Below are 14,014 nucleotides of genomic sequence, written 5' to 3' on the forward strand. Positions count from 1 at the left end.
GTGGGCTGGGTAGCAAAGCTTGCTCAGAATGCAAAACAATACTTGCCTTGGACAATCGCCTGACTGTATGCCCGTGCAGATGGCCACTTGTGGTTGCACTTTTCACCTGAATAGAAACAACAGCTAAAGTCTCAGTCTGGACTTTGGCAAACTACCACAAATTAAAATGCAAATAAAATTTGTAAACATGACCAAAATGAGGAAAAGAGAAATTAAGTTCCTATAACGAAAATCTAAATTTTTCATGCTAACCCTGGGAGGCCAGCTTAATCAAATTTTCAGCTAACACAGATGATAATGACTCTGGTGGCCAGTTTCTTTATAGAGCTTCACTCTGGCAAAAGCAGAGAGAGAAGGAAGAGGTGATGAAACTATGGTGGGAATTAGCTTTCTGCATGTTTGTGCCAGGGAAGTGCCATTTTTTAATGCGAGCAAATCCTTTTCTGAGCTTAATTTCATTTGCTGAGGTTCTCATGCCACCGAACGCGGAGGTGGAGTCTTGCTTGCAGCCATCAATATCTGATGACTTGGGATTTTAACTCTGAACAGGCTGCACTCAGCCCGGGGTGACCAGTCGGCCTTGAGTGTGTTATTCAGTGGATTCCAATGAGTTCTCAAGAGTTAAACATTTTTCAACTCTGGAAGACCATGTTCTTGGAGGTAACCGCTGCAGTCTTTAATGTTTCAGACCACAAAAAGAATCTAAGAATAGGTGAAAGACTACCAAATTGTCTTATCATTTGCAGTACCACCCAGGAAGAAAAAGCGAAAGAGGGCTTTAAAACGGCTCTGAACTCCGATTATGCTTTCTGCCTTGAAGCCCTCGAGGGCTTCTAGAATCAACAAATGTTGATGAGATAGATTATGTAGACTGAACTGTTGTGTTCCATCTTATTTAATTTCAGAAAAGTTGATTAAACAGGACTCTGGGCAGAAGGCCCTGTTCAGACATGCCCTGTGCCCCTGGGCACTCGTGTGTCACTAGGAAGTTGCTGCACTGCTCTGAGCCTCAGTTTCTCCATATGTTAAGTGGGGACAGTAAGTCCTGTGTCAGTGGATGGTTGAGCACTTTGTAAGTCTGTAGCAATAGGGATAATATGGTACAATTATTATCCTCATCATGTGATATTATTATTAATTATTAAATTGCTATAAAGCACCATGTGAGGCCCTTTGAAGACAGAGATAAATTGGCCCAGCCCTTCAAGGAAGTTCTATATTTGATATAAGCTTGATAAATACTAAACTTCAAAGTATCAACAAAGATCTCTGAGGGGTTTTGTTAATTGATTTTGTTGTAGTATCCTGGCCTCGAAAGGAAACAAAGATTAAGGGAGTCTGTTCCACTCAGTCATTATTCTGTCACTCAAGACACACCCCAGAATGATTATTTGTACTTAAAATGCTCTTCAGCTTGCCAGCCAGTGTGGAGTTACCTGTTGAAGTTAATCATATGGAGTGGTTCATGTATCAGGCGGTATGAGCCTATCTGTCCCACAGCAGCCTTGCTGAGTAACTGATAGTCTTCCCTGTCAATTTCACCAAGCTGAAAGACTATTACTGACCCATCAAAAGACCAAAGTGACCCATCTTGGAAACAGCTTGTTGTACCTAGAGAAAGGGTTGCCTGACTTCATTGGCAATCTAGATGCCATTCCTTCCAACTTTGATGGTTTATGGAAACAAAAAATGTAACCACAAAAAGGAAGAGAAAGCAAAGCCAATTAGAATAAAACAGAAAGATGAGCAGGGACTAACAATGCTATGTCATGTATGCACAGCCTTTTGTAAAGGAAGGCTTTTGTTGACAGGATTCCATGCCACCTTCATGGTATCCTCTGGAGAAAAGCATGCTCCCATCTTCTACCAGGGGAAACTGAAGATCACATAGGATAGGACTTACTCAGGATCCCAGAAGACCATGAGGTGATAAAGCTTATGCTACCTCAAATATTGAAGCAGAAACTTAGTGCAATTTTCCTTATTCTTGGCCAGAGAAAAGAAACAGCACACTCAAGGTCAAAACTAATTCTTGGACCAACACTTACGGGAAGTGGGGTTGCTGATTCATATCGTGTTCTTCTATGTGTTTGGGTCAGCTCAGCAAGAAGAGGCTGTGGACACATTTCCTCAATCCTCTTAGTGCAAGCTGGGGTCCTTGGAGGTTACTCTGAAAAAGGGCAGAGATATAAGGGCATTCAAAACTAATCTTAAACTTGAAAAGAAAAAAATAATGAGAATATTCATGTGGATCATAAAGAGAAATAATGATTACCTTTGATTCCTAGAGAAAGTTAATTTAAAATGCATCCAAGTTCCATTGTACAGCCAAAAAAACAAAAACAAAAACAAAAAACTCTGCGAAGCTGAGACATGTCTTTAGGAGGCAGAAATAAGAGTCACCATCACTTGCGTTCTGAGAGGATGCTCATTCACAGTAATTGGGAAGAAGAAAGATTGTAGAGATTAACTGACTTTGGTTTAGGATACACACTGTTTTCTTTTTAAATGCAAATGACTAGGGGCCTAAAAGACAAAATCTGTCGTAGATGCCAGTTTCTAAAAAAAAAAAAAGTACTTAATAATCAGAAAACTACCAAATTGATTTTGTTTTTACCAAATTAGAAGCTCTGACCATTTAAATCAAATGTGCACAGGATCCATTACCAGTGGTAATTTTGAAGTTCACATGCCCTTTGAAAGACAAAATAGATATCCGTAGGCCATAAAAGGAAAGAAATAGGCATAAAACTGTCGGTTTTATACACAGGGTTAGCTCATCAAGAGAGACCCTGGTTAATTACCTATGTGCAGATGCAGCATTGACCGTCAGTTTTAAGAGTTTTAGGTAAGAACCACAACCTAGTTTTAAAACCTGTGACACCACAGTCAAAACATTGTCTTTTCAAGGCAGTCTGTAATTTTTAGAGGTTTTATCTCGAAGAATATAACTCCACTTGCTCAGTCGGCAGATGCAGTATTTTGTTATTAATAAATACTTATTATTTAAGGTGTACATACTGTGTTCTAGGTAAGGTTAGGAGGCTTTGGTATGTGAGGTATTATACATACTCCAATCATTCCATGTGCATTTTCTGAGAACCTAGTGTTTGTCACACCCTGTGCTAAAGGTACAAAGATAAAGCTGACTCGGTCCCTCTACACACAGGCCGCTTTCCTGCGTGTCATTCCCTGCAACCATGTGCATCCAAACACAGTACTTAGGCCTCACAGAACTGCTTCCTAATCCCGCATATACCATATTCTTTTGTACTTCTGGCTCTTTGTACATACTTATTTTCTGCCTTGTGTGTCTTTCCTTTATGCTTGCCTGGAGTCCTCCATCTTTTAAGACTAGCTCAAATAAAACTTGTTGGGTGAGGCTGTCCCCCTGTAGCTTGCTAGCACTTGGTACAGACCTCTCCTAAGACCTACTCTTGTCACTTTGAATTCAAATTGCTTTCCTTTGAGTCTTCCTTAAGATCTGGGCTCCCTGTGGGTATTGTTCACTTCTGTCCCCAATTCCCAGTCAGTTCAGGGCTGGCCTAGAGGAGTGGTGCTTGACAAACATGTCTTTGATGGACCCAACTGAAGAATACTCTAAGAGTTCATCAATCCTGGCCAGATGCTGTGGTGCCGTGATAAAATGTAAAAATTAATTGTCATAGCTTTGGGGCATGATGCATATGTTTCTTTTATGCTAAGAAAGAGTACACTTTCATCCTGTTTTTTAAGTGGAACTGAAGTTGTAGAACCAAGTTGGCAAATACTGTTTTTTTGAGGATGCTGAGATATCAAACCCCAGTGAGAGAAATAATGGTGTTTCACAGAGCTCTTAGGTAGAAAGAAATAGGCCAACAAGATTTATAGCTGCATTTATTTCTAAGGTGATTCTATATCAAAGGTCAGGTAACATATATTCTGTGCTATGCTATACTTACAGAGTGTTTCAAGATGGATTTTAAATTGACAGAGTCTCCAGTTAGCACAAAGATATCACATTGAATGTTAAGGAAGAGGGAGAGTCTTAATATGATACCAAAACATGGCTTACACAGTTCCGCAAAGCTTTAAAATGTAAGATAACCCCATTATAGTAATTATGAGATGAGATTATTGATTTTTTTTACAATACCATTTAATAAATTAGTGAAATGTCAATAATATAACCAGTGTGCTTGCTAGGAAGAACATAGCTTGTAAAAACCAGACTCAGGGCTATTATTTGTGAGGCTGAATTGAACTGTTCAAGTTTTAAAATGAGAACACCATCCTGTGGTGTGAAAATTTACCTCCTAACAAAACAACCTGTTTCCTGACCTGGTAATGATGCCAGATTGATTGTGTTTTTGTTGCTTAATTGCATTTTAAAACAATTGTCATTAGATTGATAACCCTCTGCAGAGGTTTAAAATCTACAAACATCCAGACAAGAGATGGCAGGCAGTGCTGATTCAGCTGATGTCTGGCCTGTGGTGTCTGTGAGACAGGGCTGTTCCGCAGAGGAAGGAGATGCAGTGCGTTTTCAAACCAGGTTAGGTGCTGTTCTGTCTGAATTTGAACTTGCCTCCTTCAACCCCTTCCAAGTAGGTGCTTGATCTGCCCTGTAGATTTCACCTTTATTGGAGTGTGCTGGCTGAAACTGAAGTCTTACTAGCCTCGGAGTACAGAAGTTTACTCGAACCTACAAATTATCCATTACTGTTTGGTCTGCCTAAACACAGCATAGAAATGGATTTGAACACACAACCTTACACGCCTTTCTTCCCTGTTCTACTGAGCTTTCCTGTCTTATTGTAACTTGAACAAGGTAAATCACTACCCTCTTTGAGTACTTGGACCAACTTTCCAATTATTTTTTAAGTAGCAGTATAAGATCATTATCATTAATTTGTAAAGCCACCTTCACATTGGCAGAAAAGGAGAGCACCCAGTCAAAATCTTTGGAACAAGAAAATCCTAGCCAAAAGTTATTTTGAAATAGCACATCCTAAAAGTATTTTTTAACTGAAAAATTGACTTAGAACATTTTCATCTTGCATCCTTTAACCCAAAAGGCATCAACTTAGAATGGAACTAAAGAGAATTTTTAATGGATTGAGATTAAATCTATCATTTTTACCCAGGGAAAATCCCTTCTCTTTTATTCTCAGAGAGTCTCATGTTAAAGGACGATTCAAGTGATGAGCTGCAGTGTTTTGACAAGCCCTTGGAGTACAAAAACTTGAAATCTCACTGGAATACTGTTATATATTCACTGGGAGAAAAGAATGCCCTGTTTAAAAACTAGGACAGATCATGTTGATATGGAAAAAGGAAATAAGTGCGTGAACAATATATCCCAAATTAAAGACTGAGTTGCAGGCACCTATCTAAAATCAACAGGAAATGTAATTACTCTGAAAGGACTCTTGTCCAGTCTTACAGTGCTAAATGGATTAAAAAAAAAAAAGACACACAGCAATATTCTGATAAAAGTTCCATGCTAGCAACATAGAAAAGAGGAAGACTAGCCCATGTTAGGAAGCAGTATTCCCCCTCCTATAACAGGACTTCTCCACTCTCTCTTGGAATCTCTCTACAGATAGGTTTCTCTATTTTGTAAGTATAGTAGCAGGTTTAAGGGAAATCAAAAGGCAACCTTTTATTCACAGCCACCACATGATTTTAATAACTCTACGCCATGTTTAGCACTGTCTGTTTTCCCAAAGTTGGGAATGCTTTGACTTTCAGCTGGATAGGGATGCTTGTCAATACAAGGGTTCTTTTCCGCTGTTTTATACTACTGTGTAGGCTAAAGGAGGGAGGTAGTGATAATAATAATGAATAACAATAATAAAAATTCATACATAGCATATATCTTTTAGTGAGAGCCCCAAATAATAAACATCAGTGAAGAATCAATGATTATTCTTTTTTTTAAAGTTGTTTTTTTTTGTTTTGTTTTGTTTTTTTTGAGAGAGAGAATGAGATAGAGAGCATGAGAGGAGGGAGGTTCAGAGAGAGAAGCAGACTCCCTGCCGAGCAGGGAGCCCAATGCGGGACTTGATCCTGGGACTCCAGGATCATGACCTGAGCCGAAGGCAGTTGCTTAACCAACTAAGCCACCCAGGCACCCTCAATGATTATTTTTATGTCTGCTCATTCCCATGCCCAATTCACACATCACACCATTTACCATTTCTCCTAAGCTATTTGTTTGAATACCTTTGGTATTTATTGTTAATTCCTGGGTTTGATTAATATTGAGACTCAATATAGATTCTTGAGGTCTTTCATTGAAGCTTTCCTTGCTCAATGACATGACTGAAGTTGGTTCCGTGTTTCTCTAAGGCAGAACCATGAGCCACAGTTCATCTTCAACACACTATCAAGCCCATCCAGCAAAGCCTTTTCTAGTTCCTTGCTGCAAAGAAGGAACCAAGACTTTTTTGGGTTTGAGATAGTAAGGCCATTCATTGTTTTTTGAATGAATACATTTCTGGGAATGTATTTACTAAAAATAAACCAGAACAAACATTTTTGCTAGGTTTGTAAAATGTCCCCCTTTCTTCCCTATAAGTTTCCACACTGCCTTCTAAAACCAGAGCAAGACAACATACATTTAAAAATAATCTCTCACCATTGGTAATTTAAAGTAGCCCAAATACCAGAGTGACCAGCACCAATTCCACCACTGTTGGTTACTTGCTCAGAAAAGACAAATGTACTCACACCCACATGCATGTTCTCCAGAAAAGAAACCAAGCATGTGACCCATAGCAGCTGTCTACACTATGCTTAGCAAACAGATCATCATTGAAAGCATGTTTCATCATATAAGTAGATTTACAGGTAATCATGCACAGTTTTCATGGAAACACTTCTTTTCTCAGTAGAGACAAGAACATACAAATAAATAAAAAATAGATTGTTTCTTACCTTTAAGAAAGCAGGCAAAAGCTATACTGTTGGTGGGATAGTGTACCAAGTAACAGACTTTTGTACACTCTTTCTTACTGGTGGTATACAGTCTATAGGAAAAGTAAATATATAGGTATGTATAAAATAAATCACACAATATTCCTTTTATTCTTTTTTTTCCCTTTTGAAGAAGAGGCTGCGATAGAGACCATAGACATTACGCTCACTCTTTCAGTGTGCTCAATAGCCTTTGGTAGACCAGTTCACCACAATTCAGGTACCTCTGAACATGGGAGTGCTGGTGCCTCTTGATTTAAGGCAGTCGGGTTTTAGTTGCTTGAGCTGTAGCAGTTGAGGGAACCAGCTCCCAGATAAGTTATCTATCTGGTCAGAGCTTTCTTTTCTTCCTTTTGCCATCCCTCTTTTTTTTCCCTCAGCCTAGTCCAGCCATGCTGACCAGCCTGCATGGTTAGTCCAGCAGGATGAAACAAATAGCATAATGTTGAGAATGTTAGAAATCCAAACAAATGAAGAAGCAAAACAAAACAAAACCCATAACAAATTAACACAGCACAGGAGCGTTTTCCAGAATTTTCTAGGCATCATTACTTATGTAGGGCTTGGTGTCCATATCCATTTTCCAGCAGTATATATATATTTTTTAAATCAAATGCCTCCTTATATTGACAGTTCACCTATTTTATGTAATAATTACCTCTTTGAGAACAGCACAAATTTTCATGTATATGTTTTCCTTATAGTAGGTGAAAAAATGGTAGTTAAAAAAAAAAAAAAAAACAGCATCAGAATACACACTTGTATTTAAAATACCTTATTTTAGATTTTCTATTTTAGGTACAAATTGTGTGTTCTTCTAAAATATGCTTCATCACACAGTGTACTCATTAGTGTATGCCTAGCCACTTTGTCAGAGTCAGTTAATCATATATTCCCACATCCAAGAAGGGGGAGTCCCAAGCTGTCCACCTGCCTGATATTTCTAGTTGCTACTGACCTTCCAGAGTCTAAACTATCTGCAACCCATGCAGGTACTTGAGGACTTTCTCTGCACTACCTGGGGACATTGGCTTAGAAAATGGATGGCAGTTTAGGACAAAGGTAGGTAAGGGCTGCTTATCACTATGCACTGCAATCCTTTACAAGGAGAGCATCTGACCAGAGGATAATTCGCAGAGCATCTTCTGTTTCTGATCAGTCCAGGGGAGGAAGGCAGCAGTTTTTATCCACCCATCTCAATAAAGCCATGCTGCCTCAGTTAATAGTATTCATCCAACTGGAAAAGGTTGGTTAGTTGCCTAGCGGTCATCGATAAGCCATGTTCCAAACACAATAGGTCCTCTTGTTTATTTAGCATCTACATGTTTGCCACGAACAAACATCTGCAATAGAAAGTGTGGGGAAACATGCTGAATTCAGGCTGCAGATGTGAGAACCAGAGCTTGAGGTGCCCTTCTTTTTAGAAAGGAATGTTGAGAAGGCATCATCGTGGCCAGATCTAAAGCTATCCAAAGTAGGTCAGGCTCTTCTGATCCTCTAGCTATAGAAATCTTGTTTGTATACATAATTCAACAAGTAGCTGAACTAAACCCTTAGACCTCCTAATGTTTTCAATCCCAATACAGAAGCCAACTAGCACTCGCCCAACTCTGAATATCTAATGCCAGTAGTGTACAGATACGTTAAAATTTTAAGAAGATTTAGTTTTTATGCAATCCGCATGGAAGTTTTTCTTTTAAACAATGGAATTTCAACTGAAGAAGCAACCTAAGAGGAAAACTGAGCTTCTTGGGGAAAACTCAGGCAGTGTTGGGGCAGTTTTAATTTCTGCCCATAGTAAGCCAACAAGCAAATTCGTTTTTATGTAGACATGTAGTTGCAGTAGATGAGTAGAAGCGTGCATGCACCAGATGGCAAGCTGCAATGATGGAGCAGAGCTGTTAAAAATGAAAACACTCAAGATTGAAATGCACTGAAACTAAGTGTTAAGAGCAACAACGAATAAGGGGACATTGCTGTTTCATTATTTACTTTGTAGCTCATACTATAAACCCGACTTCCTCTCAGATACCCTCTCTCTGAGAATAGTGTACAGAATTTCCCTTTTGGAAAGACATGTTCCTTTTTCAAGTACATGGTATGTGCTTTTGTTTCTTCTTCACCAAACAGCTTAGTTTCAGCAAATAATTCCTTTGTCTCTGCTACCAAAGTTCGGAAATTTGAGAATATTTGAGCTATATTTGTTATTAAATAGAATATAGTAATATTCCCTCACATCAGGTAGTCTTATTGTTTATTTTCATGAATTTTTCATTACTGCTCTTTGCCTACATATATACATTTTTGCATTGCTCAAGACTGGTTTTCTGAATAAAATTACTATCTATGATACCACTATTTCCAGATTAGTGGCTCCTTTGGATCATTTGAAATAACTAATTGATTGATTGTATTTTTGTCTCATCTCAAATGTTTCATCCCTTTAAGTTGACTTTATCCCAGGTCAACATCACTGCTAAAACTTTGGGAGACATGTCCAATATGTGTCCTAGATAAAATCCTTGCCTATTAAGACACTAATTTCTAGAGATGAGCTTTCTGATATAGTATCTCACACAGATGGCTATTTAAATTAAAATTATTTAAATTATTTAAAATAAACAGTATTTTTCCTCAAGTAGCCATATTTCAAGTGCTGATTGGCCACATGTGACTAGAACATTTCTACCACTATAAGGTTCTACTGGGCAGATTTTGTGTGGATAAACTCTTGATTTTTGTGGGGGGACCTTTGGGAGCTTGGTCATCAGAAACACCAATGTTTGGAGGTACATGAATCTCCTCCTACGGTTAGGCAAATACCTATTCAAATTACTTACGGTATTTTAGGGAGTGTCTACACAAAATCAAAAGCACTAAAACAATTTTTAAATTGTTTTGGACTGTTTATAAGACAAGGACTATTTGATTTCATTTTTTTCCCCTGAAATGTTTATTTTTGCTCTGTGTAGACACCAAAACATCATTAACAAAACCCAACAAAACTTTTTCATGGGAAGGCACCAAATGAATTCCAAATGGAATAATTGTCATGATTGGCATAGATAATAAGTTATATAAATTTTTGAGTAAGTAAGATGAGGCCTCTACCTGGGCAGCCTTCTTTGAGCCCAAGTTACTCCTATCTTTGTAGACAACACAACAACAATAATACTTTTCCCAGCACATTTAACTAAAGAGTCTGCAGCACACATCATTACATGCTTTATATGCAACCTGAATCATCAGTTGAGGAAGCCAAAAGAGTAATTTCTGTTTTGGAATTATGACATGACACTTACATTCTTAGGAACAGAGCAGCGAAGAGAAGTAGGCGTGGATTTGGGAGTCAGACCTGGGTTTCAGTCCAACCTCCACTGCTAACTAGATGTACGACTTTGGTAATGGCAATTAATCTCACTAAGCCTGGGTTTCTTCGGTAAAAAGAACAATTCTCCTACAGAGGTACCGTGAGGGGTAAGAGATCTTGCACACAAAGCATTTTGGATAATGCCTATTTCAAAGGGTAGCTGATGCAAGAATTACTGGTAGTATCAGTGTTACTATTAGTACTAGTGTCAGTATTAGCGTTAGTATTAGCATTTTACAACCACTATTGTATCCAAAACAGCTTCAGCAAGAATAGAACCTAATCATTAAACGTTAATAATAGTAGAAATGTTATTTGAAAGCTAATTATTTTTAAGTAGCAAAGTATTGAATTGTCCAAATTCAGAACTTCTAACGTGGTCATTTTTTTTCCAATACATACAGACTTTTGACCGTATTTTCTTCTTACTGATTTTTAGGCATATCTAGTAAAATTGTGTGTGTGTGTGTGTTCAGATATAAATGTAAAACACTTAATGGAGTGTCTCTGGGATAAAAGTTTTATAAAATGTAAGTCTGGCAAGGGGTCCTATAATAAAACACTACAGAAGTATAAATGTGCAGGTATATTTATCAACACAAGTATGCGTAAAAATAGATGCTTATGCATATATATTCATGGAAATATTTCTTTTTGGGCATCAGTTGCATCTACCGCCAGACAGCCTTTAACTGTACCATCACATCCACATAACCAATCATATTAAAATGTACTTTTCTGCCTTTTAAGGAATGAAAGGACAATAACAATTGATTATTATTTTCTAGATGCATAATGTTATGACACACTTATGACATAAATATTAGTGGCTCCATTTTAAATATGAAGATGCTGAGCTTTAGGATAGCTCAGTGATTCTCAAAGCCACACATCTGGGAAGTGGAGTGGTTAGGATTTGAACCCAGGTCTGTCTCAACCCGGAGCCTCTTCCGACATCACATCAAATACCACAGGATTCACTATCCACTTGCCCTCCTCTCAAATGACCATTTGCTCTGAAGACACAAGAACAGAGGCTATATCTATTTCTCCTTTCTCTTGGTGTGGTCTTTGTCCTTCCTCTTGCTTTGTCCCAGAGTCCCTTCTATTAAAAGGTCCAAGTGAACCCCACGATATTGTTAACAAGCCTTTGTAACCCTGTCTACATATTCTCAACAAGTTTCACAATATTCACTCAGCCAACTGCTTAGAAATGGAGAGGAGCCAAGATCATGGATCTTTGCACAGTATTTGTCAGGAACAAACTCTCTTGCCTCCTGGTCTTCAAAGATCTCTCTCTTACTTGCAGAGTATAAAGGATTACCTCAGAGTCTTTAGAATAGGGATTCCTTTCTGCTTGGCGAGAAGACTTTGTCTATGACAAAATCAGTTCATAACTGAAAAAATGTCTTGAAGGATTTAATGAACAACCTGAATCCCCCTCTACTTTTTAAAACAGAAAGTATTATCAGCGCTCGAATTTGCCACAATTCTATTTGGAACTGGTCAACTCATTCCTAGAAAACAAATCCTGGAAGTAGTATTTTTAATCTAAAATGCACTCTTACCACCATATCATTAGTAAAATTGGCAAGGGGGAATTCTATGTGTTTAACCTCTAGTTAAACAGTCTTGTTTTCTTAAATAAGTATGCGTATGTCCATCTTTTTGGAGTCATTTGCAGGTGTTACTAGAGGCTACCCAGGGGTTGCAGATATGCCATGTGGCATGTCAGATGTGACATTTCACCCTTAATTCCCTCCCTAATATTTTGTCTTTCACGGAATTAAACTGTGCTGCTGTGGCATGGTAGATGTTTTTCCCATGTGGGGATGTTACGACCATGGTAGTACTCAGCCTGTATACTTAGGTGTTTTCTTGTTTCTAGAAAGCTGCTTAGTTAAGAATCATAACCTTCTCTATATTCATTTTCCAGTGAAAAGAAGTTTTGCTTTCTAAGTTATTAAATATTCCAGTTTTATTCCCACTGCTACAGTTCAGTCAGGTGTTAAAGCTTCCCTACTGGGAACTGTTCCCCTAACATGAGGAGAGCAAGAAAGGTGGGTCACAACCCAACAGGTATGTTCCTGTTGATTGGAGGGTTTGGTACCAATGAATAAGAAGGAAGGGGGAGATTTCACACTTCAGAAGCGGAGTCTCTAAAAGCTTTTCTCCCCAGGGGGAGCAAAAGTGAAATGGGGGCAAGAATAAGACAAACTCTTAAGAGCAAAGGTTAGCATTCACCCAGGAACCCACTCCATTAAGACAAAAATGGATACCGTATTTCTCCAAAGAAAGGCAAACTCATACCACAGTTCCTAGAGCTTCCAGATGTAGGAGGGGAAGTTGAAAGGAAAGGAAAGTTACTTACTGTTTGGGTCTACGTTTTCACAGAGTTCTGTCTTTGCCTCACCGTTGGGTCTGTCACTGGGTTTGTGTGACAGCCGCGACGACATGGTGGCTGCCGTGACTACCGCCTTGAAGCTTCGCTTCCGCTTCTGGACATTGAGTTCAGGGTGGAAAATGATGATGTACACTTTCGGCATGTAAAGCATCCCCAGAGCCACTGACGCACTTAGGTTCATGGAGATTGTAAGTGTGGTAGTTTGTATGTAGAGCTAGGAGACACAACACACGAGACACTATTACAAATAAAATGACTGCAAAGGAAGTCTGAATACTTAACACATGACATCAAGAATGACTTTGGCTAGGAGAGAAAACATAGCCATCTCCAGAGCCATCTCATTAAAAAAAAAAGAAAGAAAAAGGAAAAAAGGAAGTCAATATAACTTGGTACATTTATTGGAGAGTTTTGCCTATATTAATTGATCGAAAGCCTTTGGGTGAATCTGTGTGCATGGTTGCCCTGGAGAAGTCTCCTACACAGAAGCTCATAGTAGTAATCAGAGTTGAAGTACTTTCAATCAGAATGGCAGATGAATATGAAGACGTGAAAATCACGTCTTTTTGGGCATTTGTAATCTTGATTAAGGGTGGTTATTTTTTATCTTCCATATATACACAAAATGATTAAAATACACGATTTCTTGCTACACAAAGACTCTGGGACCTTTGAAAGTTATGTTAATATATGTCCCTTTTGTATTATTATTTTTTCTAACTGTTCACCTTCACCATACCTACAAAGTAGTGAGTTAAGTTGCCCTGAAAAGTCAGTCCTTCTTGCTTAGTTCTGATTTACAAAACACTGATGGCAAGGGCCCAAGATCTAGTGATGTTGGCTTGTCCAGTCTCTTTATGTTGACAAATTGCTAATAGGGTGCAAAACCATCCTGACACTATGTTATTTGTGGTGTGGATGGTGTCTCCATAACTCTCCTTGTCTCCTTTGGCTCCCTTGAAAAATCAGTAAACAACCATTCACCAGAGCCTCAGTTTGAAATACAATTCAGAAGTATCCAGGCAGCCAATAGTTCTGACGAAATACTTGTATGTTTAGAGAAAGACTGTTGGAATCACAGGTAGGAAAAAGACACCCATTACACGAACAAGTGAGCTCCTCCATCGTGTTTATGTAAGTGCCTCCTGTTTGTCAGCACTGCAGACACAATGATGCACCACAGACGCTTGTTCCCGCCTTCCTGGTGCTTGTGGCCTAGTCAGGGAGAGATGGTCAGATGATTGGGGCAAAAGGTATATAATTACAAGCAGAGACCAATG

At 38.6% G+C, this 14,014-nt stretch overlaps 1 protein-coding gene across 2 annotated transcripts in view; it reads right to left on the reverse strand.

The window, feature by feature from the left end:
- GRM7 (glutamate metabotropic receptor 7) overlaps positions 1-14,014 on the reverse strand; it is a 621,924-nt gene that overhangs the window by 42,757 nt on the left and 565,153 nt on the right. The window contains exons 8-9 of one of the 2 annotated variants that reach the window (XM_034998141.1): positions 12,702-12,948; positions 6,583-7,013 (exon numbers count right to left, since the gene is read on the reverse strand). In XM_034998141.1, coding sequence (XP_034854032.1) covers positions 6,943-7,013; positions 12,702-12,948 — 318 coding nt within the window. In that variant the 3' untranslated portion in view covers positions 6,583-6,942. Of the gene's footprint in view, positions 1-6,582; positions 7,014-12,701; positions 12,949-14,014 lie in introns of those variants that run through there. The other variant, XM_034998142.1, reaches the window with a different exon arrangement.

This window comes from Mirounga leonina, unplaced genomic scaffold (genome assembly GCF_011800145.1).
Source record: "Mirounga leonina isolate KUSES-001 unplaced genomic scaffold, KU_Mleo_1.0 Mir_94, whole genome shotgun sequence".
In the NCBI taxonomy this organism is placed as follows: Eukaryota; Metazoa; Chordata; class Mammalia; order Carnivora; family Phocidae; genus Mirounga; species Mirounga leonina.